General features: G+C 35.9%; 1 protein-coding gene across 3 annotated transcripts; it reads right to left on the bottom strand.

The window, feature by feature from the left end:
- Positions 1 to 673: 673 nt before the first annotated feature.
- Positions 674 to 20,390, bottom strand: slc25a42 (solute carrier family 25 member 42). 3 transcript variants are annotated; one of them, XM_051867796.1, is made up of 9 exons: positions 19,991 to 20,390; positions 19,823 to 19,851; positions 14,392 to 14,545; positions 11,458 to 11,569; positions 8,092 to 8,117; positions 7,662 to 7,828; positions 6,494 to 6,610; positions 4,584 to 4,735; positions 674 to 3,611 (listed from the first exon to the last, which is right to left on the bottom strand). In XM_051867796.1, exons 3-9 carry the CDS (start codon positions 14,485 to 14,487, stop codon positions 3,286 to 3,288), a joined length of 996 nt encoding a protein of 331 aa, XP_051723756.1. In that variant the 5' UTR covers positions 14,488 to 14,545; positions 19,823 to 19,851; positions 19,991 to 20,390; the 3' UTR covers positions 674 to 3,285. The 3 variants fall into 3 exon arrangements, with proteins under 3 accessions (XP_051723756.1, XP_051723764.1, XP_051723772.1); XM_051867804.1 differs by having other exon boundaries at positions 19,939 to 20,390; XM_051867812.1 differs by lacking the exon at positions 19,823 to 19,851.
- Positions 20,391 to 24,383: the final 3,993 nt, after the last annotated feature.

Genomic DNA, 24,383 nt, shown 5'->3' on the forward strand with positions numbered 1-24,383 from the left:
AATGTCATATAGAGCAGATCGGGGCAAGTCGTCACAAGGTCTGTATCTGATCAGATTTTGAATCAAAAGCACAATAACACACACTTTTCTCCTTTGTGTGTTGGTTTCAAACTTCCATTTCAAACACTTTCTTAATTTGGAATAATTTATGTGCATTCAAACTAAAATATTATTTTAATATCTGTTGGCCATCAAGTGAACACAATTAAATCACACTGACATAAAGACACGAGTCACTATATAATGTATATATAATAACTGTTCTCAGGATCTTTTATATGTTGTAGTTAAATACAGTTACAGTGTATGCTGTGCAAAATAATGGTTTGTGCAACTCTTTACATATCATAAATTCTTTCCTGTCTTTAGTCAGCCTGAAAATTATAACTTATGTGTTATGGAAAATTGCTTTTTAAAAAAAAAAAAAAAAAAAAAAAAAAAAAAAGTATTTTCACATTTCAGACAAGGATATTCTTCTCAAATCAAGATCAGTGTGAATAAACATCAGAGACAAAAGCTGCTGCAAACAAAGAGATTCAGTTCAGCTGCTGCTTTATGCTGCCATCTAGAGGACTCGATGGAAAACACTGATTCAACATTGATTTATTTCTTTACGATGTCTAAACCTCAGATAATCACATTTACAATTATGAATAAATGGAGAAAAAAAAGCTTGATTATAATATCATTAGTTTATTTGGCACAAATCTTTTCGATTTACAAACAACAGTCTTGAATCCAACCGAGTCATTTTATTGCGAGAGCAAGAGATTCATTCGATAAACGATTCACCGCGTGACACGAATCACAATATGATGAACTTCACAATGAATCTCACCAGTGATTCTGAATTCAAACACAGTTTCCAGAATCGATCTCTGAGTTGTTTCAAATGAATCTCAGTGTTTTATTAGGCCTCTGGGATGTTTAAAAGCCATTTAATACCCTTTATTAGATAATAATCCTTGTGCTTGAGCATCGTGTGATTGTCCGGTTAGTAGGAATCATGTAGGGATTTTAGTTTGTTCAAAATAGACTGAGATGATAATTGTGAGTAAATACAACAGCCCCAAGAAGTATCTGAACACTTAAATCTGAACACATGTCTGAATGTCACTACATGAGATGAGAAAATATCAAAAAAGGTGTCATTTATTGTAAAGAAAGATGCACAGACAAGTTTAAAATGATAAAACAATTGATCTAATGAATCACATAGACTGAAGCGAACAAATACTTTTTGGAGTCACTGTATAATTCAAATATTTTAATATTTATCCAAAGATAAGGTATAACAGAGCAGTAATACTGAAGTTTAAAATCTCTCATTTCAGTAAATGATTAAACACACCAGTGGTGTGAATGTCATGTTATTTGTTCATTATCAGCTGAACATTGGTTAATTACACCAGTTAGTAACACTGCAGTGTCCCTGTGTAAGGGAGGATGATGTTGAAGTTCATGTTTCGTTTCTCTCTCCAGGCACTTGGGAGCCACACACACAAATGCACAGTCACACATGTGCAAGACACAAAACACACACACACACACACACGCACGCACGCACACACAACACACGCACAACACACGCACACACACGCACGCACACCATTTTACTATCCTGTCCTGGATCAGCGATATGGATGAAAAAGTGTGAATCACATGAAGAAATGACAAGCTCATATTTCACCACAAAATACATAAAAAAGGATTTTGGTAACACTTTACTTAAAGCCTTTATTTAATACATTATGAAAGTATTTTAATGAATTAATTATGCCTTGTAACACACCTTATAATGATCTCATGAATAATTGTAACCTCAGTTCTAATACTTCTATATTTCATTGTTACACCTTTACAAAGTATAATGCATTAAAACACATAATTTCAACCAATTTGCATACTAGATTATAATGCATTTTAAGTTTGGTTACAATTAACTATGAAAAGATATAATGCATCAATGCAAACCATATAATGCATAATGTAAATTATGACTACCTTTATATATATATATATATATATATATATATAAAAATAAACTGATTTAAAAAAAAAAAAATAATTTAAAATCAGAAAATTATCAATTAAATTCAAAACAACAAATAGTACTATAAAGTATACTTACAATTATACTTTTAAATAATGCATAATTTGGGAAAAAAAATTTGTTTGTCATGTGGGTTTTTATTAATTAAAATCAGCAATTAAATTAAATTTGAAACAATAAATATTACCATAAAGTATACTAAGAACTATACTTTTAAAAATATATTTATTACGGGCAAAAATTGTATTCAAGTCATGTGTTTTTTTTAATTAAAATCAACAAACTAAATTCAAAACAACAAATATTACAAATAAAGTATACTTACAATTATACTTTTAAATAATATAGAATTCGGGGGAAAATGTATTAAAGTCATGTGGGTTTTTTTTAATTAAAATCAGCAATTAAATTAAATTCAAAACAACAAATATTACCATAAAGTATACTTACAATTGTACTTTTAAATAACATAATTTGGAGAAAAATGTGTTTGTCATGTGGGTTTTTATTAATTAAAATCAGCAATTAAATTATATTTGAAACAATAAATATTACCATAAAGTATACTAACAACTATACTTTTAAAAATGTATGTATTACAGGCAAAAATTGTATTCAAGTCATGTGTTTTTTAATTAAAATCAACAAACTAAATTCAAAACAACCAATATTACCATAAAGTACACTTACAATTATACTTTTAAATAATATATAATTTGGGGAAAATGTTTAATTGTCGTGAAAAATAATGCAAAAAAATCTTAAAGGTCTTAAATCAGGCTACATGCCATTTCTGTAAAATCTTATTAAAAATATACAAATCTTTTGATTTTGGAGTGAAATATGAGCTGGACATGTTCTTGCTCATTTTCATGAGACTCACCCTGATATGAAAGTGATATCCAGAGTAACACACGCTGTAAACTCGAAATGTGTCTGTATTTCCATCAAAGCTCCTGATGTGTAAGAAAACACAAAGCGGGACGTGTCCAGAAACACGTTCAGTCAGTATTGCACTTACAGGACGTTCAGTCTGTGATGGCGGGACGTACATTCAGGGCGTCTCTGTACCAAATACACTCACTCTACACACAAAACGCTTGCATCAGAAATCAAAACTCACGACACGCCTCTCATTCCCCGTCCTCTTCATTGGCAGCATATGCTCAGGTTAAAAAAGAAACAAAAAAGAAACATTTGTTCTGCTTTTCTTACTTCCTGTCTCTACGCTGCTACCGCACATTGTAGCCTAACTGCTGAAACTTGCGCAGCAATATCTGCGAGAGGTCGAAGGTCATGAAGCTGATGCCCACAGCGATGGGACCTTTGACCCAGTTCATGCTCAGGCCCTTGTAGAGGCCGCGGATCACGCCCTCCTCCGCCACGATCTCGCGCATGGTGCCGGAGATGGTGCCGTAGGTGTGTCCGGTGACGCCCGCCGTCTGCATGCGTCTGCGCACCACGTCCAGCGGGTACGAGGCGGACTGGCCGATCAGCCCTGCGCATGCGCCGAACGCCAGACGCTCGTATGAGTACGGCTGCGAGCGGCCCGTGTGCTCTGAAACAAGAGGAGAGACCCGTTACTGAAGGTTATAAGACACTATGACAAAGAAAAGAGCTAAAACATGCACAATTAAATAAATATACCTAGTCCCAGACTAACATGCATGTTTGAGCTGTTTTAACTGAAAGCATATGTTAAAATATGTCAGTGTCGTTGCTGACGTGAGTTCTTCATTTATTGCCACTGTATTTAACAAATGATCATTGTTTAAATAGCTCATATGTAAAGAGTTAAATCATGCTTTGTTAACAACTTATTAACAGTAAATAGTTCTCGCTTTAGATTAGGTCACAGAAAATGGGAAAATGACATTAATTAAATGCTTTAAACCAAACTTTATTAGACATTAATTGCATTCATATTTAGTGTTCCTTAAAATGTTTAAAAATACATCAACTATTTACAGTTAATATATTGTTAAAGCATTATTTAACTCTTTACATATGAGCCAATTAAACAAAAACACAGTTAATCACAGTGACAATGAATGAAGAAATCACTATATGTATATAGTCTATCAATGTATTAACTACAGTTTATAAACTATTAATTTAATGATTTGTAAATACTTTATTACACTATACTTATTATAAAGTGTTACCACATCTCTTAATGCATTACTAAAATCAGTTATTGATCAGTTAATATTATTTAATGGACCATGAACTTACAATAAACAGCTGTATTTTTATTAACTAACATTAACAAAGATTAATAAATACTGTAACAAATTAATTATTCATTGTTAGTTAATGTTAGCTGATGCTTTAACTAATGGGACATAATTGTAAAGAATTACCATAAAAACTGAACTGAAATCAGTCAATTATTTGAAACTAAAAATGACACTGAAACCAGAACACAAGTAAAAACGAAATGGAAATGAGTGAAACTTTTAAAGTTATAATAACCCTGAATCTCACACACACACACACACACACACACACGTATGCAGTGGGCTTCTACCTGCGTGAACCTTCTTCAGCGTCTCGTAGGTGAAGAAACTGAGTCCTGCGTACGGCACGACGCCCAGGATCGTGGGAGTGAAGCCCCTGTAGATCGTCTTCAGCCCCTCCTCACGAGAGATACGGACGAACACGTGCAGGATATTGCTGTACCTGAGGACCAATGACATCACACTATCATTTCTTTAGATCAGTTGTTCCCTTAGCAAACACCCAAAGGCGCCTCAAGATGACAAAACAAGCTAAAACATCAACAATCAAGATGTTTCTTATTTTAATTCACCCCCTCAACAACTGTGTGTTGTCTTTAAAGAACCAGGATTCCCATATGGATATCGTCATTGTCAGGAGGAAACCTCAAATCTATATATATTTTTTTTTATTTGATTTTTTACAGGAATCCATAGAAGCCGACTGGATGAAGAAGAGAAACGACAGATGTGTGCACGAAAAATACTTTTTTTAACTATTAATCAATGCTTCCGGTCAAGTGCATTGTGATGTTTGTGCAAGAAGTGGTGGTCATCTGTTGCTTGACGCAACAAACTTCACAACGAACTTACGTAACGGGTCACGACATCACTCACGTGACTGCTCATATGACAGTAGACAGGAAGCACTGATTTCTAGTTAAAAAAGTTCAAAATACTAGTATTTTTCTTACATACACCTATCATTTGGCTTCAGAAGTCATTGATTCATCGCTGTGTGTGGTTTCTCAAGCATCAAATGAGTGGCACCCAATCGATGGCATTATATGAACTCACAGAGATGGATTATCTTCATTTGTGTTAAAGGTGCAATGTATAAATCTAAGGAGGATCTATTGACAGAAATGCAATATAATATACATATCTCTGTTTTCAGTGGTGTATAAAGACCTTACATAATGAACCGTTATGTTTTTATTACCTTAGAAGGAGGCATTTCTATCTCATACACGGCAGGTCCCCTTACATGTTAAGTCGCCATTTTGCGCCGCCGTGTTTCTACAGCAGCCCTAAACGGACAAACTGCTCTACAGAGCGCGTTTGCTTGACTGGCTACTCTCTGCTGTCTCAGGCCCTGTCCCATATGGCACCCTAAACACTCACGGCCTTCCTACGTGTCCGCACTTTCGTGACGTAACGTCGCTTTGAAGAAGTCTGCCGCGGAGCTCGCACCAGTGCAGGCTCAGCAAAAGTGCGCATTGAGGGCGCATATCGGCCGCAAAGGGGGCGCTCGCGAGCACCCTTCTGAAGCCTAAAATTGACAAATGGGACACCCTACGGTCTCATGGACTTAACGGACATGCGAACGCGGAAGCCATTGTAAGTCCACAAGACTGAAGGTGCATAGAAGTGTGCCATTTGGGACAGGGCCTCAGACGACGACATCTTTGTCCTGTGTTGGCCACCGTAGCTTCTGTATATTGCAATTTGCAACCTCAGCACTAGATGCCACTAAAATTTACACACTGCACCTTTAATCTGAAGAAAGGAAGTCATTTACATCTGGGATGGCATGAGGGTGAGCAAATGATGAGAACATTTTCATTTGTATCCCTTTAACTCTTTCCCCGCCAGAATAAAAAAAAAATAAAACTTTTTATTTTTTTTTATTCTGGCGGGGAAAGATTTTATTTTAGCTTAATGCTTTTTTTTTTAATCAACAATTGAATGTGGGTAAGTTTCACAAAAAAAGGCAACATTTTAAACAAAAAGCTGAGAAATTTGACTACAACATGGATAAGCAATGTTTTTATCGCTTGTTTCTGCTCCTTTTTTTCTGTGTTTTGATCCAGAGATTCTCTACTCTTTCAGAAGAAGTGTGATAGCGCCCCCTACGTACCATAACAGTGACAACACTGAAAGACAGAAAATTCCATCGATGGCAGGGAAAGAGTTAAGTTAGATGGATGAATTGTCTTACATTTCTTTGGGTGTGACGGCCATGCGTGCGCGGACCATGTCCAGTGGGTATGTGAGCGTGGCAGCCGTGGTTCCCGCCATTGAACCAGCCAGCAGTCGTGGCACAGGCGGCAGAGCTCTGGAAAACAGGAAACTTTCACCATTAACACATTAAACAGGCTGGACTGTAAAACGTGTTTATCATAATCCAAGAATAAATGGGTCATATCTGTGTAGCGATGCATATCTGAAATCTGCAAATGATTCAGTCATTAAAGGTTGGTTGGTTGGTTGGTTGGTTGGTGTTTTTAAGGCCATGCCAGCTTCCTTGGCTATTTTCATGGCGAGTAACATGTTAAAATACTATAAAAGAGCAATTTAAAATCCTAATATAAGGTTTCAGTCATTAAAGCAATATTCTGCGTTATCTTCATCATGTTATGCACTGCTGTATGTTATCACAGATAAAAATTCCACTCATCTCTCAGTATAAACAAGCAGGAAACATGTTTACATCAGTGCATTTACAACGGAAGTCTAGCAGGCGAGAATAAACCTTAAATAAAGCATGCAACACTTCGATGGTTTGCAATACTGATGTCTGTGTGAAGTTATATTTAATCTTTTAAAAGTGTCATGACGTGAGAAATCAATTTTCTTGATCTTTTGACATATAAGAGGTCTTTATTTAACTTATTTAATCACCTCCAAAAATGGCTTGTTTGGATATTGCGGGATTTGTGACATCACACGGGCAAATACATTTGCATATGACTGCCTCCAGAGCACGACATCATTGAATAGTTATACACCATCACACCATAGGCCCCGCCCACCTCGCTTAACGGCTGACATTTTCCAGCTGATGTAACCAAAGGCCACATGGGTGGGAAAATCATATTTAATAAAATCCTGAAGAAACTAAGTGTAATGCTGAATTATTTGCTGTTGAATAGTCTGGGGAAAACATATCAGATGATAAATGCTTCACATAAAAACAACAACAAACAACCCTCTTCATTCTCTTTCTGTGGTCTTGCAGTGTCTCTCTGTACCAGCTCGGATATTTCTGAGCAATCCTGTAACTTAATCTGTAGCTTAAACTGTAATCCTGTTGTTTAATTTCTCATTTGTAAGTCGCTTCGGATGAATAAATGTAAATGTGCAGTGGTGAGGCACCAGTGACTCACTTGCCCTGGAAGCCGTAATACTGTCCCAGAATCCTCTTGTATTGTTCATGGGCGCAGAACTGGATGGCAGCGTATGGAATGACACGCACCATAGTGGCCGAGTTTCCCCTCCACAGACTGAAGAACCCATCCTTAAGATATGTTCGGTAAATTAACCTGTACGCCTCCTGGAAATTACAACATTTATATATTTATTATATATATCTTATCCAAAGTGACTATCTCAGTTCATGCATTCCTTAGGAATCGAAACCCATGACCTTGGTGTTGCAAGCGGCCTGATCTACTGTTTGAGCTACAGGAATACAAACATGGCATTCATCACAAAATATACGAAGTCATCTGCAGACTGACAGATCTATCAAACTTTTACATTTATACGCAAAACCGCTGACATGTTCACATTGAAAAGACTGAGTAAAATACTCACCTTAGCGGAAAATCTATTAGACGACACTGAAACAAGATAAAGAGAAATATTTAGAGTTTCACATGTTATTTCAGCTAAAAAAGAACAAAAGCAACATTTCAGCAATAAATAAACAAAAAAAATAATTTACAAATGTATTCCTGTGAAACATTCATTGTGCAACTAAAAGGTTTATTTACAAAACTAAACGAATCATTCGTACAGTTGCAACAAAAGTCGTCACTCTTCAAAATGTCTGAATGTCGTTGCATCAGATCAAGTGTCTGTATCTGTCTCAAATGCTGCAGGATCTTTTCTCTTCACTAACGTCACTTTTCTTCATCATTTGTAAAGAGTCAGTGTCTTTCAATCAGCGTGTGTTTTGGATATCAGCTTTAAAATGTGGATATACAGTCAATTTTAATATATAGATAAAAGAAAAAAAATATCCTTGAAGTGTCCTATCATACACCCGGCGCAATGTGACGGCAGGCGCGACGCAAATGTTTTTTGCTAAATTTCAGCCTGATGCAGTTATCATTTTCAAGTCCAACGCCCACATTGTTTAAATAGCAAATGCACTCGTGCCCATCTGTTCGCCCATGGGCGTGCTGCTCTGAAAACGAGGTGTGTTCAGGTGCATTGTTGGCATGTTGCTATTTTGAGACTGCGCCATTGACCAACAAAAACCTGCTCTAAAGTCGATGACACAGTATTTTTTTTTTTTGTTATTTAAAGGGCGTGTTGGTAATATTCGCCTATAGGCGGGTGCACAATGCACGAACACTCTGCTTTTATACACACAGGGATACACAGCAGCACACAAACATGCCAAATATTAAAAATAAAAGGATTACAAAATAAAATGCCTACATGTCATAATGGATAGTCATTGCATGTAGCAGAATTACCTTTTTGCAGTAATGATGAATGAAACTGGCTAATTATTTGACTAATCGTGGCAATACACACATGTATTTAAACTGATTTGTCAGGTTGAGGGTGTCTATATTCCGCAGTGTAAATAGTGAATCTGCCATGGCGCGAGCGCATCTGGCTTTTAAAGGGAATGGGAGATGATGAGACTCTGATTGGTCTATTGCATGTTACACCCAAAACACACCCATGACTCATTAAAGGGGGAGTATAATGCTATTTCATGTATTCTGACTTACTTACACTGTTAAAGAGTTGGATTCTCATGCTAAACATGGCCAAAGTTTCAAAACACTTCCAAACACAATACTCTTCCAAATCCTTACAGGATTCAGGAATTTTTTTCAAGTATCGGCATGAGTGATGTCAACAAGGTCGGAATTCCTTGTACAGGCACTTCTCCTGGAAGGGCGCACGCGCGCACACGTCGACCAGAGCGAGAGAGCAAGAGCACGCCCATCGATGCGCATTCGGCTTTACAGGAGTCGTCGGCAGCGCTGCACAGGTCACAGGGCTTCACAAAATCAACAATGTCACCAAAGAAGTGTGTTTTTGGTTGTGAGGGAAAGATAACCTTGCTTCCCAAAGAACCCAGTGGATCTGAGAGTTTTGTGCTCACGCAATACATTGATGTGCTCTCGACATTTGTTATTAAACCATAGAAACTGATAGTTGCAATCACTTTTTTTTTGGTTAAAATGAATGGAGAATATCTCATGTTTTCCGTGGCTGTTCGAGCCCTCAGGTTTTATAAACAAGGCCCAGTTCTACACTGGATTTACAGATCATTTGAAACTGAAAGATGGAGCGGTCACAGCAATAATGATCCCGGTCATGAGTCGGAACCGCAGGTGGTGAGTAAAACTGCTTCAAATGTCTGTTTTGTTGGCAATAGGCGCCTAAGTGCGTATAATGTAAACAACACGAATGTAGTGAATTCATAAACTCATTATTCATCATTCATTATACGCTATATTCATTATAGTGATTCAAAAGTTATCCAGGGATAATGCGATGGTGTATTGTGTGTGTTTAAATACATTTGTTTAGCTGACCACTGACAGCTTGCAGCCGATCTCTACACAAAAGCTGCGCGTGCTCGTGACAGCTCGTCACTCTATCTCCGCTCACACGTCACGCCTCCAGGCGCTCGGCTGTTTTCGGAAATACTCGGTACAGCGTATGTATCTTTTATAAATATGATAAAACGAATGACTTTTTGGAGATATGAAGGATGCACTAGTACTCTATAGGTACTCAAGATTAACATGAGATTGGCAGAAACTGTGTGTGATACCCCCCCTTTAAGAGACTAGGGACTAGAGGCAACCCTTTTGGACCATTTTTTGCATCATTAAACTAGCAAAAGTGGATTTGGACATGCCCTAAGTGCACCTGCGCTTCAGACCATGTGCTTAGGTAATTAAAATAGGGCCCTTTGAGTTAAAAAAAAAAAAAACTTTTAATTTTGTTTTTATGGAAACCATTCAATATGACTATGCAATAACAATAATAATAATAATTGTTATTATTATTTTATGATTATTGTTGTTATTTAAATATTATTTTTATATATTAAGTAATAAAAATTAAACAAAACAGAAATATATTACTATAGTAATAAACTATTGCACTGTAAAATATATTATTTAATAAAAATAATCTTTTTACAGTAATACAACAAATGACAACACCGTCTTCATTTCTTTGTTTTCAAATAGGGCTTTTATTTTGGTGGAATTTTTGGCTGGAGACCTTAAACCTTCACTTTTGCTGACAACAGATTTATAAACAATTCTCATTACAAATCTGGGAAAATAGTTGGCGCGATGCATTTTCAAATGCACGTTATAAGTGACCCAAACTCATCGAAACTACACAAATCACACAAATGACCTATTTTGGATTCAAAACAGTGGCTTTTGGTGAAAGGTGACAAGTTCGCAGCCCTATTAAGTGGACGGTGTCCTAGTAGAGAGGAACCACAGGTGTAGAGAATCTCATTAACTATCAGCCCGAAATCACATGCTGTATAGTACGTACTACGTTTGGTTTGAAATTTGCTCTGAGACTGTTAAGAAGTATGTTCTATGTAGTATGAATAAATTCGGACGTACTACATCCGGCATGTTGTCACTGTCATGTGACGTACAGCATCAGTTGCATCACTTCAACTCCTCTCCCGTGGCCTCATGGGATAGTAAAGTGTCCATCACATGCACACTTCAGTATCTTGGGTGAGGTATTAGGTCATCCAGGAACTTTTCATCTATTGTCTTTCGAATACTATGTATTTGGACACCCTACTCTGTTGATGTACTGTTTGGACACAGTATAAGAATGACACTTCCTTTGAAAATTTGCACCTTATGCAATAACATTGAGACATCTTAAACCATGTTTAAATATTTTAGTCAGTCACTCAAGGAAGTTAATAAGAGTTCTTCTTGCCTTGGAAGATAATCTTGGTTCGATCCAGCGGAGCGACGGCAGTTTTAGCAACGGCTCCTGCAAACGCCCCTGAGAGCAGAGAGTTCAAGACCGACCGACCCTGTTTAAAGCCCTGCACACACACACCACAGATTAGTTATGATTCATGAAGATTTTCACATATAACCAAATAAATACATCAATCCACGTCTTCTAATAGTTAAGGAAACGCAGTGTTAATCAGTAAGGCTGTGCTCTAATCTAGTGCTGGTGTAAACATGTCCAGGCATGACCACATACTGTGCCTTCTGGGAATGACTCAAGCCTTCCCTCTAATCTTTATAAAGCAGAACAGGTTTATATTCACACTCTTAATCTGTTTCCACCCACAAACCCATGACCTGAATGATTGTCCGAATACCAGTTTTATTAATCAAGTCCCAGCATGCTGAACGGCTGAATGACAATACTTGTCTTTTGTTTGAACGGCTTACTAAGAAACTGGAGTAACCATTCAGATACAGATTAATCTGACCTGTTCATCAAAATATGAAGGATCCAAAACGTCCAACATTATCCTGTACATAACACACGCAATTAAAAATGTTTTCCATAGGCTACAGACCGGAGTATGGGATGAAATTAGTCTCAAAAATATTAACAAATGCATGCACAAATATCTGTGAGCTTTAAAAGATACATTTGTAAACATTTATAAAGCTCACAGATAATTGTGCATGAATTTTTTAATAATTTTGAGACTAATTTCATCTCATACTACAGCTGCACGATTTGGAGAGGGAAATCATACTGCGATTTTCCTGATTAAAAATTGCAATTGCGATTTAAAATGACAAATTTTCTGCACAATTTGGCCAAAGTTTTGTGATTATATATCAATATGGCTATAAAATAATAATAATAACAATAATAATTATTATTATTACTTAATAAAAATATAAAAATGACAAAATGTATACTGTAATATTGTAACTATTGTAATATTTCACTGTAACAAGGTAATATTTGATAATCACACTAAGTCATAATCGCGATTTTAGTTTTATTTCAATTAATTGTACATTTCTAATACAGACATTTTAACCTGTGACCCCTCGTAAAACACTGAGGTGACTGATGGGATTTACTGTAAACAAGACGGTCAGCAGACCACATGGAAATAAAAACAAAAGCATCATGCAAAATAATGAATGATGGTCATGATAATAACTATAATAACAGCTTACTGAAATAGAAACTGACTCTTGCTCTAAATATAAAAGTGCATGACATTATTTTGAGCATGAAATCATCCCACATTTCTGGAAAATCATAGATTAAATAAAAATAGAATGAAAATATTCTCTTAAGAAGTCATAGTGTGATTAAACATGACATGCAGTGAATATATTCACATTATAGTGACTTGTTATTATAAAACAGTCATTACATAATACAAATATTAAGGACAGAAATGTTCATTAAAAATGCCACTGCTGGAACGCTGGATTGACCGATCAGAAGACAGGAACACGACTACATTAAACATTAAAGCACACAGTGACAAGACAGAGAGAAGCGTGAACGACTGAAGAAAACACTGGAAAATACTGGAGATTATCTGGAGACAGAGACGAGGAACTTTCTTCCAGCAGACATCTGATCCCAAGATCATTGAGGGAAAGCTGAAGCCATGACCGAAGCTCTTAGTGAACTTGTAAATAGATCATGAGGTCACACATTTTCCACTGATAAAATGGCCAATCCGTCTTTAAAGTGAACAGGTATTAGATGTTAAAATGTTTTCTTGCATTCAATCTGAACCCTATCATATAATATTTGATATTTACACTTCCAAGGCCTCTAAATAATCAACATGCAGTGAAATCTTTACTGATTTCATAGAGTAAATGTAAAAACTTTTATGTTGTTAGCAATATTTCAAGATGAAAACTTACTGGACTAAATCAACTTTAGTTTACTTGATTATCCAGACATTATTTATTAGAAAAAATAATGTTCAAATATGATCATGAGGCTTTTGAGAAACTTGTTCATCTCTCAATCATCATTGTATTGCATTGCATTATATGTTTAAAAACTACAGAGCTTCGATCATGAAACTAAACTTTTAAATATTTTACAAAGACACATTATTGGCAGATATTGATATTTATATGCATTTTATGTGAGTATCTGCTGTTATAAAGATCTTATTGATTTATTTTACAAGCATCAGAATTTAATCTAACTTTTTGGCCATATAAATATCAGCATCTGCACCAAATTGTATATTTTTTACTCAGTTTGAGGCGCAGAATAAAATTCAGCTGTTTTTTCTTTATATTCTTACCATGTTTATCTAAAAGCCTGATGTATCAAATAAGATACTTAACAAAAAACACATATGCAAACTTTCATTTTAGGGTTGTTTTTATATTTTGTCTAAAGTTTCAATAAACTGTTCCAAGTCAGTCTATTACTTCATTTGTCAGGTTTTACAGGAACTATGAGTAATCCACTGGTAGTTTGACTTCCTGTAGACTGTAAACACTGTGACACTTTCAATACACTAATCTTCTGTCCTTCCTGTTGCACAAATGAAGGCCAGCCTGAAACACCTCACAAACCGGTTTTTACATCTGCATTCCTTTACAACACAATGAATGTGTTTTGAGATGATGCAATTATTTCTACAGCTCTGTCATCATTAATGGGCCTTCCTGTCACTCCAAACTAGTATGATTTGTGTTTTTTCATCGAACACAAAAGATGTTCAGCAGAATGCTCACATTCATACGGCTTCAGAATGACATGAGGACGAGTAAATAATGTTCCTCCAAACTTAAAATTTAAATTTAAAAAAAATAGTTGGAATCAGTTGGAACTAAAATCTTAATGCAATCTTACTGGCTGTTCTCTGCTGTGGGCGGGTTCAAAGGTGAGTATTCTTACCTCTGATTGGCTGGAGGCAGGGCGTGGCAGCACTTCACCCTGTGTCAGCGCCCCCTTGCGCTCCTGAACCGCATTACCCATGCCGACCTGATCCATTCATAGACGGCAAAAGGCAAGTGTCTCGCCGTCCGACACGCGAACACTCACACCACTCCTGGAAAGACATGAGATTAATATTATAATGTTGCACCATTTCATATTCACCTTCTTCCTAACGAGCCTACAGCTGGAGCACGCTCAGATTGACAGGTCTTGATTTACAGTGCACCATAGATCAGGACGAAACAGCGCTGGAAGATCGTCACTCATCCACCAGGATCTTATTACTTGTTACTTATTCTGTGTAATTATAAATATTTTCATGCTTTGTGGCATTTACACATGTAAGTAGTTCTCATGTTCAGAAAAACACTCAGATCACTTGTTTGGAGAGGTTTGTGGTGCTCTTCGGTCATTTTTGACAGAAAAATTTTACGTTTTGTTTTTTTTAGAATTTTTAACTTCATTGGAATGGTATAAAACTTGATAAATGTTTTGGCTCTTGCTATGTGAACACACACAAAAATCATGAGCATGATTCGAAAAGGTTAAATGGTCCTGAAACAAATAGTTACACTTATATTCCTCGCGGCCAAAAATGAGTGCATTGGAAATGAATGGGAGACGAATTTCATCTAGTGGAAGTGTTTGGTACTGCACCCAAACAAAATCTTACTGAAAGCTTATTTTTTGAGATATCAACCTCAAATTTGGAACACAACTTGTTTAGATTTTCTCACAGTTTTAAAGTAAAACATGTTTTTGAAAATATATATCTCATATAAAAATTGAAAATAAACGTAAAATTATGTAACTTTTTAAAACTTTTTTCACTTCAGCAATAATTTGCCAAGTGTCATCTTTGAAAAGAGACCAAAATTAAGTCTGTGTTCTAAAGCATAAAGCAAAATTTATGACAGTTTAAGTTGGAAATTTCCTTTTCAGGTCTATGTAAAAGTGAATAAATGTATTATAACTACAGCGTAAATATAATTCAGTACCATAAAATCCCCTAAAAATACAAAATATTAAATAAAAAACATTATCAAACTAAAATATAGTACATTTATTTCATTGAATTAAAAAATTCTGTCATTTGACCGACACATAAAGAGCACCAAAGGGTTAATAAGTAGGCTACCATGGTTTAAAATGCTGTGAATAAGCCCAAACTTAATTTTATGAACTGCCAAATATACTTTTTAATAGTCATCATGTCAAGCTGCATGAATAATAATAAAATAAATCAATAAATTATCATTTTTTCTGGGGTTTTCTCAGCAGTCTTGTAACATAAGAACCTTTAAACATGATCAAAATCTTTTTTCTATCAAATGAGAGCACATACTTGATGACACCTTGTTTTTTGTTGTTGTTGTTTTTTTTTTTGTATAGTTTCAAGCCATTACGACTAGAAAACATTATGTGTGCAAGTTGAAATCATGTGAAATCATTACAAATGCCTTCAGGTTGTAAAGGGTTAAGAGTGACAGTCAAGAGCTTGAATGATCGCGATCAACAAGAAATCGGCAGGCAGTATCGACTGCAAACAAAGCAAATCTTGCAAATAATCCCACAAAAAGTTTCAGTGTGTTTATGCAAAATATAATATATAATTTTTTCTTTTGATTTTGAAGTGAAATGTTTTTGTGAGATTCACCCTGAGGCTTCTGTGTCATACTAATTATATTAAGACAGATTCACTATAAATGGCAAATACTGAATTAATCTGACATCAATCTGTCTGTTTTCAACAAACAGTTGTAATGAAATGAAAATCACTCATTCAAAAAAAAAAAAATGCAACTAATTAGCAGAAGCAGGTCACAGGAACTGATGTGTGACGTGCCGACAGGAATCCAGAAGCGCCTGGATCAAATAACATCTGAAAGGGTCACACAGATGGACCTCTAATAATAGCGCAAATGCTGAATTATTCAGGGTCCCGACAGCCTGGGATACGAACAAGGCCTGAGCAACACTGCTCAATATAGCATACAACTTTATATATTCTTCTGAATATAATCTGAACATGATTTATTCTGCTTGGGTTCTGTGGCACTAGTTAGCAACACAATAACACAAGAAGTGAACAAGTGGACATTCACACTGACAACAAGGTGTTGTGGGAAAATAAGCCAGTGTTATGCGAAATTCAAGATCCTAACCAAAATGGATTTTGAAGGGTTTGCAATGCCTGAAATGCTTGTGTTATACAGTCATACAACAGGATAAAAGTCATAATCAAACAGCACTTAACTTTGGATAATAGATCTCAATACATACACCACTTTCGTTAACTGAAATAAAGCTGAAACAAAATAAAATATAAATATTAGGTGAAAAACACAAACTTAAAAATGAGAAAAGTGCCCTTAACTGGCAATTAACTTAAAATAAAAAAAGTTTAAGTTGAATTACTGAAATAAAAATAAATTAAATAGGACTACAACGAGCTTCTTGCCGGGTTAGTGACATCACAAAACCTAAAATTTACATAAACCCCGCCCCCGAGAACACGCAACAAAGGGGGCGGGGCCATGTTGGGCTGCTTTAGAGAAGAGGAAGAGTTGTTGTAGTAGAGTGTTGTTGTCATGCCGTCATTTTACGCCGGACTGCTTCACAAACGAGGGTCAATTCAACACTGGATTTGCACAAAAGATTAACATGACGGCACATGCTAGTGGATGAGTTGAATCAACTCCACAGCAACTACATAAATTTATCCACTAACCATTCAGAAACGTCTAAAAGTTGTAACTTCTTCCTGAGTCTCTCCATCAGTGTCGACTCCGGTTTGAACAATGTAAGGCTGAACAAAATCGTAATTTTGTCTGCGTGAGATTCTCCAGCTTTGTTGTTGTTGAGCAACTGAAGCGTGCGCTGTTAAAGCTCCGCCCTCTTCTGGAAAGGGGGCCGGGAGCAGCACCTCATTTGCATTTAAAGGGACACACACAAAAACTGCGTGTTTTTGCTCACACCCAAATAGGGGCAAATGCGTACATGCGTTCAGAAGAGAGTCGAGATCCGGTGAATGGGTGACCTCTGACCCCACGTATGACGTAGGTGTTTTTTCTTTTTTTCTCTCATTTTTCTTTAAAACTTCTTGTTTTAGACTTCTAATTCATGGTCGGCATTTTGTTTTGCTCTATCCTCTGCGCTTCCGCATTCGTCAATTCTCACCTAAGCTTACTCTACGCCTACGTCATACGTGGGGTCAGAGGTCACCTTTCCGCCACAACTCGACTCTCTTGCAAATGCTTGTACAGCTGTTGCCAGAAGCCAGTGATTATAGTTTATAAATATGGATATTTTTCAGAAGGCATGTATTAACCTACTGGAGTCATATGGATAATGATGGATGGATGCTTCAAAAACTCGGGCACTATTCAATGTGATTACAAAGCTGGAAGGAGCCAGGATATTATTTGATATAAGTCTGATTGTGTTCGGCTGAAAGAATAAAGTCATATACACATAGGATGGCTTGAGGGTCAGTAAATTATGGGATCATTTTTGGGTGAACTATTCCTTTAATATATCTTGCATAAGGCATACTAGACTTAATCGGGTAGCTTAGCGAATTAGTGAATGTTTATAAATGACTATTTACTTCAGTCATTTGTGATATATAATTTAAAACACATGTCAATGAAAATCTTGGCAGGAAAGTTGAAGTCAGGTGAAAACCTGAGATCTATTCTCTGCGTCAAGAGGACGTGAACTGGAGCCAGAGGCTCAGTGTGTGAAAGGTCCTTCACACTGACACACATTCAGTGCACGCCAAACCCCCGCAGACCCTCAACCTTAAAATGCCACACGGCATATCAGATGTGACGCATTCGATCACAGTCATCCTGAGACTTTTGTGGCGTGAAGATCCACACCTGACTATTCAGAACCACTAACCCTTATTTAGTAATTCACGACTCGGCCTTTAACACTACAGATTAACAGCTTTTTAAACCCTGTGTTAAGCAACATTTCACAGTTGAGATTTTCATACATGAAACTGTTAACCAAGTGTCATTTTTAACTCATTTTGTCTTCACACTGTTCATGCAAATTGTTGAGAAGACTTAAAATTTCAATGCAACTTGATGCACCTTAACACACAAATCTCAAGAACAGTGACAAGCAACAAAAAATAGATGTAACACAAAAATTGACAAGACAAATGTCAGCAAATGGCGTAACAATAATCCTGTAACAGTAAACATATAAAATTCTTTGTTCAGGGACAATATTTTGGGGGATTTTGTTAATCTAACATGGGTTTTTATGTAGTTTTAATTCATATTTCTAAGCATTTGTGTCTCAAAAGGTCATGTAAACTGGAAGATATGGAGTTTCACAGATAACCTAGGATTATTAACCCAGGGTTAAAAAATGACACAGGGTTAAAGGATCTCAAGTGTGAAAGGTTTTTTTAATGATTAGGTCGCCAAAGCAACTGAAAGCAGGATCTGTTTTCTTATTGGGCTGAAGTGTGGGACGTTTTCCAACACCCCCTCCTGTCCGTCTCGCTTTCTCAGTCTTTTATTGTTCCCGCGGATCAGATGACAGATCCACTGAAAGCAGTTTGTGATTTGCAAAGAGCAGAAACCAACAAAAGTTGACAGTATAAACACAAGCAACATCTTATATGGAGCTGCAGACTGTAATGAATGCATATTATAGCACAGATGTTTACATGTGAAGATGAATATGGTCATATACCAAATATGATCCTAAAATTTAAAAGGAAGCTACTGTATATATTTATTTTCATGTATAAATACACAATACATAATGAAAAATATTGTGTGGAAAATATTTAATTTCTACTACATTATTACATTCTTTTTTCTACTCACTGACCGCTTTAATTTTTAAATTATTTATTCTATTTATTATTTTTATTTGAAATATTTGCAACATTTTTATTTAATTTAATCACTATTTTTATTATTTATTTAGTTTAATCTTATTTTCCCCCCCCTTTTTTCTTCATATTTTCCACAGACTCCCTGTGTTGTTTATTTTGCAAAACCAGCCAAGGATTATAGTAACACGTTAAGCAAATACAAAATACCTGTCATCACCAACAGACCATAAATACTTATTTATGAAACGTATCCAGATTCATTTACAACCACTGACCATGTAAATCCATCAAATATAAAACACTTGTCAACATTAAACAGATCATAAATGCCATTTTTTCCTCAAACACGCCACATTGTTTATTTAGCGAAATGAAGTCAAATGAAAATTGTCCGTTGTTAAATATTTACTTAGAGACAGAGATGAACTCATGACACATTTCTCAATATCAGCATCAAAGTGTTTTAGCCTTTTAGCCTGTTAGCACAACTGTTATTATGACATTTCAATGGAGCTTTTGGCTTACCTGAGTCCGACAGCACCTGTTGTAGCTCTCTGCGTAAAAATCGAGAGAAAAACACCGACTTTATCGCAATCTGATGGCAGTCTGCTCAAACATTCCCATGGTGTTGGACTACTAACCTCACAAACAAACAAATAATGAAGTGATAAACTCCAGTCACCATCCACTTACATAAACAGCAGCCAGTCACTATCCACTAACATAGAAAAACAAGCTCGCGTCAGTCCACACGCGCGTCTGCGCGCGTCCGTTTTGCAGGAAAGCTGGTTAAACACATTTTATTCCACTTTCAATGCTGCTGCTGTGACTTTGAGCTGGTTTACTTGCACATTTCACGCGGCTGCTGTGCTGTCACACTAGCATGCGAGCGTTGAAGGGCGAGTCCGGGTGCATTGTGGGAGTTGCAGTCCAGAGCGGGAGCGCGCTTGACGTGGATAGGCTCGTTCGAGGGGCGTCAAAGCGAGAAAACATTAGAGAGGGTGGGGTTTGAAGTTTGAGCGAGAATATCATTTGGGCTTTAATAAGATTTCTCCAATTAATAGGTAAGAATAAACCTGGTGTCATCCATGATTTCTGTTCTTTCCTACAACTACTAAGCGCTTGAATGCGACGAGCTGGTAATCACGAAGTGGGAAAGTAGGGAATTTCCGAGAAGTCTGTAATGATGAGAAATGCCGTGTATTATTTTATGTTCAAGAGTAAAGTATTATGTGTATATGTATATATGGACACACACACACACACACACACACACACACACACATTTATCTATCTATAGTTATTTTTTATTTGTGTTTATTTTAGTACATCAAGTTAAACAATGAAAATGAGAAATTTTTTCAACCAGCTAACAAGTTATTTTAATATTTCATTTTAATTATAAAATATTTATTTTATTAATATGCACTGATAAAACAGTATTCGTTTGCAGAAAAGTGTTAGAAGCTTGTTGTATATTTTTTAATTTGTATTACTTTAAAAAAAAACATAATATATACACACACACACACACATATACATATATATATATATATACATACATATGTATACACATTATATACACATATATATACACACACATATATACATATATATATATACACACACACACTCACATATACAGGTGCTGGTCATATAATTAGAATATCGTAAAAAAGTTCATTTTTTTATTGTAAATTATTTTAAAAAATGAAACTTTCATATATTCTAGATTCCCTACATGTAAAGTAAAACATTTCAAAAGGTTTTTTTAAAAAAATTTGTTGATTAGAGCGTACAGCTAATGAAAGTCCAAAATCCAGTATCTCAAAATATTAGAATATTTACATTTGAGTTTCATTAAATGACCATCCCTACAGTATAAATTCTGGTTATCTTTTGTTCTTTGAAACCACACTAATGGGGAAGACTGCTGACTTGGCAATGGTCCAGGAGACAATCATTGACACCCTCCACAAAGAGAGTAACTCACAGAAGGTCATTACTGAATGGGGTGGCTGTTTACAGAGTGAAATATCAAAGCATATTAAATGCAAAGTTGACTGGAAGGAAGAAATTGGGTAGGCAAAGGTGCACAAGCAACAGGGATGACTGCAAGCTTGAGAATACTGTCAAGTAAAGCCGATTCAAACACTTGGGAGAGCTTCACAATGAGTAGAATGAAGCCGGAGTCAGCACATCAAGAGTCACCACACTCAGACATCTTCAGGAAAAGGACTACCAAGCCACTTCTGAACCAGAGACAACGTCAGAAGCATCTTACCTGGGCTAAGGAGAAAAAGAACTGGACAGTGAACAGTGGTCGAAAGTCCTCTTTTCAGATAAAAGTAAATTTTGCATTTCATGTTGAAATCATGGTCCCAGAGTCTGAAGGAAGACTGGAGAGGCACAGAATCCAAGCTGCTTGAAGTCTAGTGTGAAGTTTCTGAAGTCAATAATGATTTGGGGGGCCGTGACGTCTGCTGGTGTTGGTCCATTGTGTTTTATCAAGTGCAAAGTCAATGCAGCCATCTTCCAGGAGGTTTTGGAGCACTTTATGCTTCCATCTGCTGACAAGCTTTATGGAGATGCTGATTTCCTTTTCCAGCAGGACTTTAGCACCTGCCCACAGTGCAAAAACCACTTCCAAGTGGTTTGCTGACCATGATATTACTGTGCTTTATTGGCCAGCCAATATGCCTGACCTGAATCTATGGGATATTTTCAAGAGAAAGATGAGAAACAGTCAATCCAGCAATATACAGATGATCTGAAGGCTCAATAGTGCCTCAGCAGTGCCACAGGCTGATCACTTCCATGCCACACTTCACTGATGCAGTAATTTGTGCTAGGAGCAAGTCATTTGCTGTAATATGTCCTGCCGATCAAGTATTGAGTGCACAAAAGAACATACTTTAAAATACTTGAACTTTTCTGTTTTGCAAATCCATTTTTTGATTGATCTTAGGAAATATTCTAATATTTTGAAATACTGGATTTTGGACTTTCATGAGCTGTACGCTCTAATCATCAAAATTTAAAAAAAAAAAACTTTTGAAATGTTTTACTTTACATGTAGGGAATCTAGAATATATGAAAGTTTCATTTTTAAAAATAATTTATAATAAAAAAATGAACTTTTTGATGATATTCTAATTATATGACCAGCACCTGTATATCCATATATATATATATATATACAGGTGCTGGTCATATAATTAGAATATCGTGAAAAAGTTCATTTTTTTATTGTAAATTATTTTAACAAATGAAACTTTGATATATTCTAGATTCCCTACATGTAAAGTAAAACATTTCAAAAGTTTTTTTTTTAAAATTTGTTGATTAGAGCGTACAGCTAATGAAAGTCCAAAATCCAGTATCTCAAAATATTAGAATATTTACATTTGAGTTTCATTAAATGACCATCCCTACAGTATAAATTCCGGGTATCTTTTGTTCTTTGAAACCACACTAATGGGGAAGACTGCTGACTTGGCAATGGTCCAGGAGACAATCATTGACACCCTCCACAAAGAGAGTAAGTCACAGATGGTCATTACTGAATGGGGTGGCTGTTTACAGAGTGATGTATCAAAGCATATTAAATGCAAAGTTGACTGGAAGGAAGAAATTGGGTAGACAAAGGTGCACAAGCAACAGGGATGACCGCAAGCTTGAGAATACTGTCAAGTAAAGCCGATTCAAACACTTGGGAGAGCTTCATAATAAGTAGAATGAAGCCGGAGTCAGCGCATCAAGAGTCACCACACTCAGACATCTTCAGGAAAAGGACTACCAAGCCACTTCTGAACCAGAGACAACGTCAGAAGCATCTTACCTGGGCTAAGGAGAAAAAGAACTGGACAGTGAACAGTGGTCGAAAGTCCTCTTTTCAGATAAAAGTAAATTTTGCATTTCATGTTGAAATCATGGTCCCAGAGTCTGAAGGAAGACTGGAGAGGCACAGAATCCAAGCTGCTTGAAGTCTAGTGTGAAGTTTCTGAAGTCAATAATGATTTGGGGGGGCCGTGACGTCTGCTGGTGTTGGTCCATTGTGTTTTATCAAGTGCAAAGTCAATGCAGCCATCTTCCAGGAGATTTTGGAGCACTTTATGCTTCCATCTGCTGACAAGCTTTATGGAGATGCTGATTTCCTTTTCCAGCAGGACTTTAGCATCTGCCCACAGTGCAAAAACCACTTCCAAGTGGTTTGCTGACCATGATATTACTGTGCTTTATTGGCCAGCCAATATGCCTGACCTGAATCTATGGGATATTTTCAAGAGAAAGATGAGAAACAGTCGATCCAACAATATACAGATGATCTGAAGGCTCAATAGTGCCTCAGCAGTGCCACAGGCTGATCACTTCCATGCCACACTTCACTGATGCAGTAATTTGTGCTAGGAGCAAGTCATTTGCTGTAATATGTCCTGCCGATCAAGTATTGAGTGCACAAAAGAACATACTTTAAAGAACTTGAACTTTTCTGTTTTGCAAATCCATTTTTTGATTGATCTTAGGAAATATTCTAATATTTTGAGATACTGGATTTTGGACTTTCATGAGCTGTACGCTCTAATCATCAAAATTTAAAAAAAAAAACTTTTGAAATGTTTTACTTTACATGTAGGGAATCTAGAATATATGAAAGTTTCATTTTTAAAAATAATTTATAATAAAAAAATGAACTTTTTGATGATATTCTAATTATATGACCAGCACCTGTATATATCCATATACACACAAATTTTCTATCTATAGTTATTTTTTATTTGTGTTTATTTTAGTAGATCAAGTTAAACAATGAAAATGCGAAATTTTTCCAACCAGCTAAAATAAGTTATTTTAATATTTCATTTTAATTATAAAATATTTATTTTATTTATAATATATTATTTTGATGTTTATTTTATTTCAAGTAACAATTTTTTATGGTTTTAGTTTTAGTTAACTATAATAACCCTGTTACAAAGTACTCCCCAAGAAACAAAATAAACAAATAAATAAAGACTATCAAAACAGCATATATATTTACAGAAAGAAATTAATTATTGTTTCTACAATAAAACTGTGCAAACTG

Source organism: Ctenopharyngodon idella, chromosome 2 (genome assembly GCF_019924925.1).
Source record: "Ctenopharyngodon idella isolate HZGC_01 chromosome 2, HZGC01, whole genome shotgun sequence".
In the NCBI taxonomy this organism is placed as follows: domain Eukaryota; kingdom Metazoa; phylum Chordata; class Actinopteri; order Cypriniformes; family Xenocyprididae; genus Ctenopharyngodon; species Ctenopharyngodon idella.

Bases quoted from the DNA above. Each gene is read 5' to 3' on its own strand.
- slc25a42 (XM_051867812.1), bottom strand. From the start codon at position 14,487: ATGGATCAGGTCGGCATGGGTAATGCGGTTCAGGAGCGCAAGGGGGCG. The intron at 4,736-6,493 runs GTAAGACAATTC...ATTGGTCCTCAG, and splicing joins GCCGTCACACCCAAAGAAAT to GTACAGCAATATCCTGCACG. The intron at 3,612-4,583 runs GTAGAAGCCCAC...CTCTTGTTTCAG, and splicing joins GCTGAAGAAGGTTCACGCAG to AGCACACGGGCCGCTCGCAG.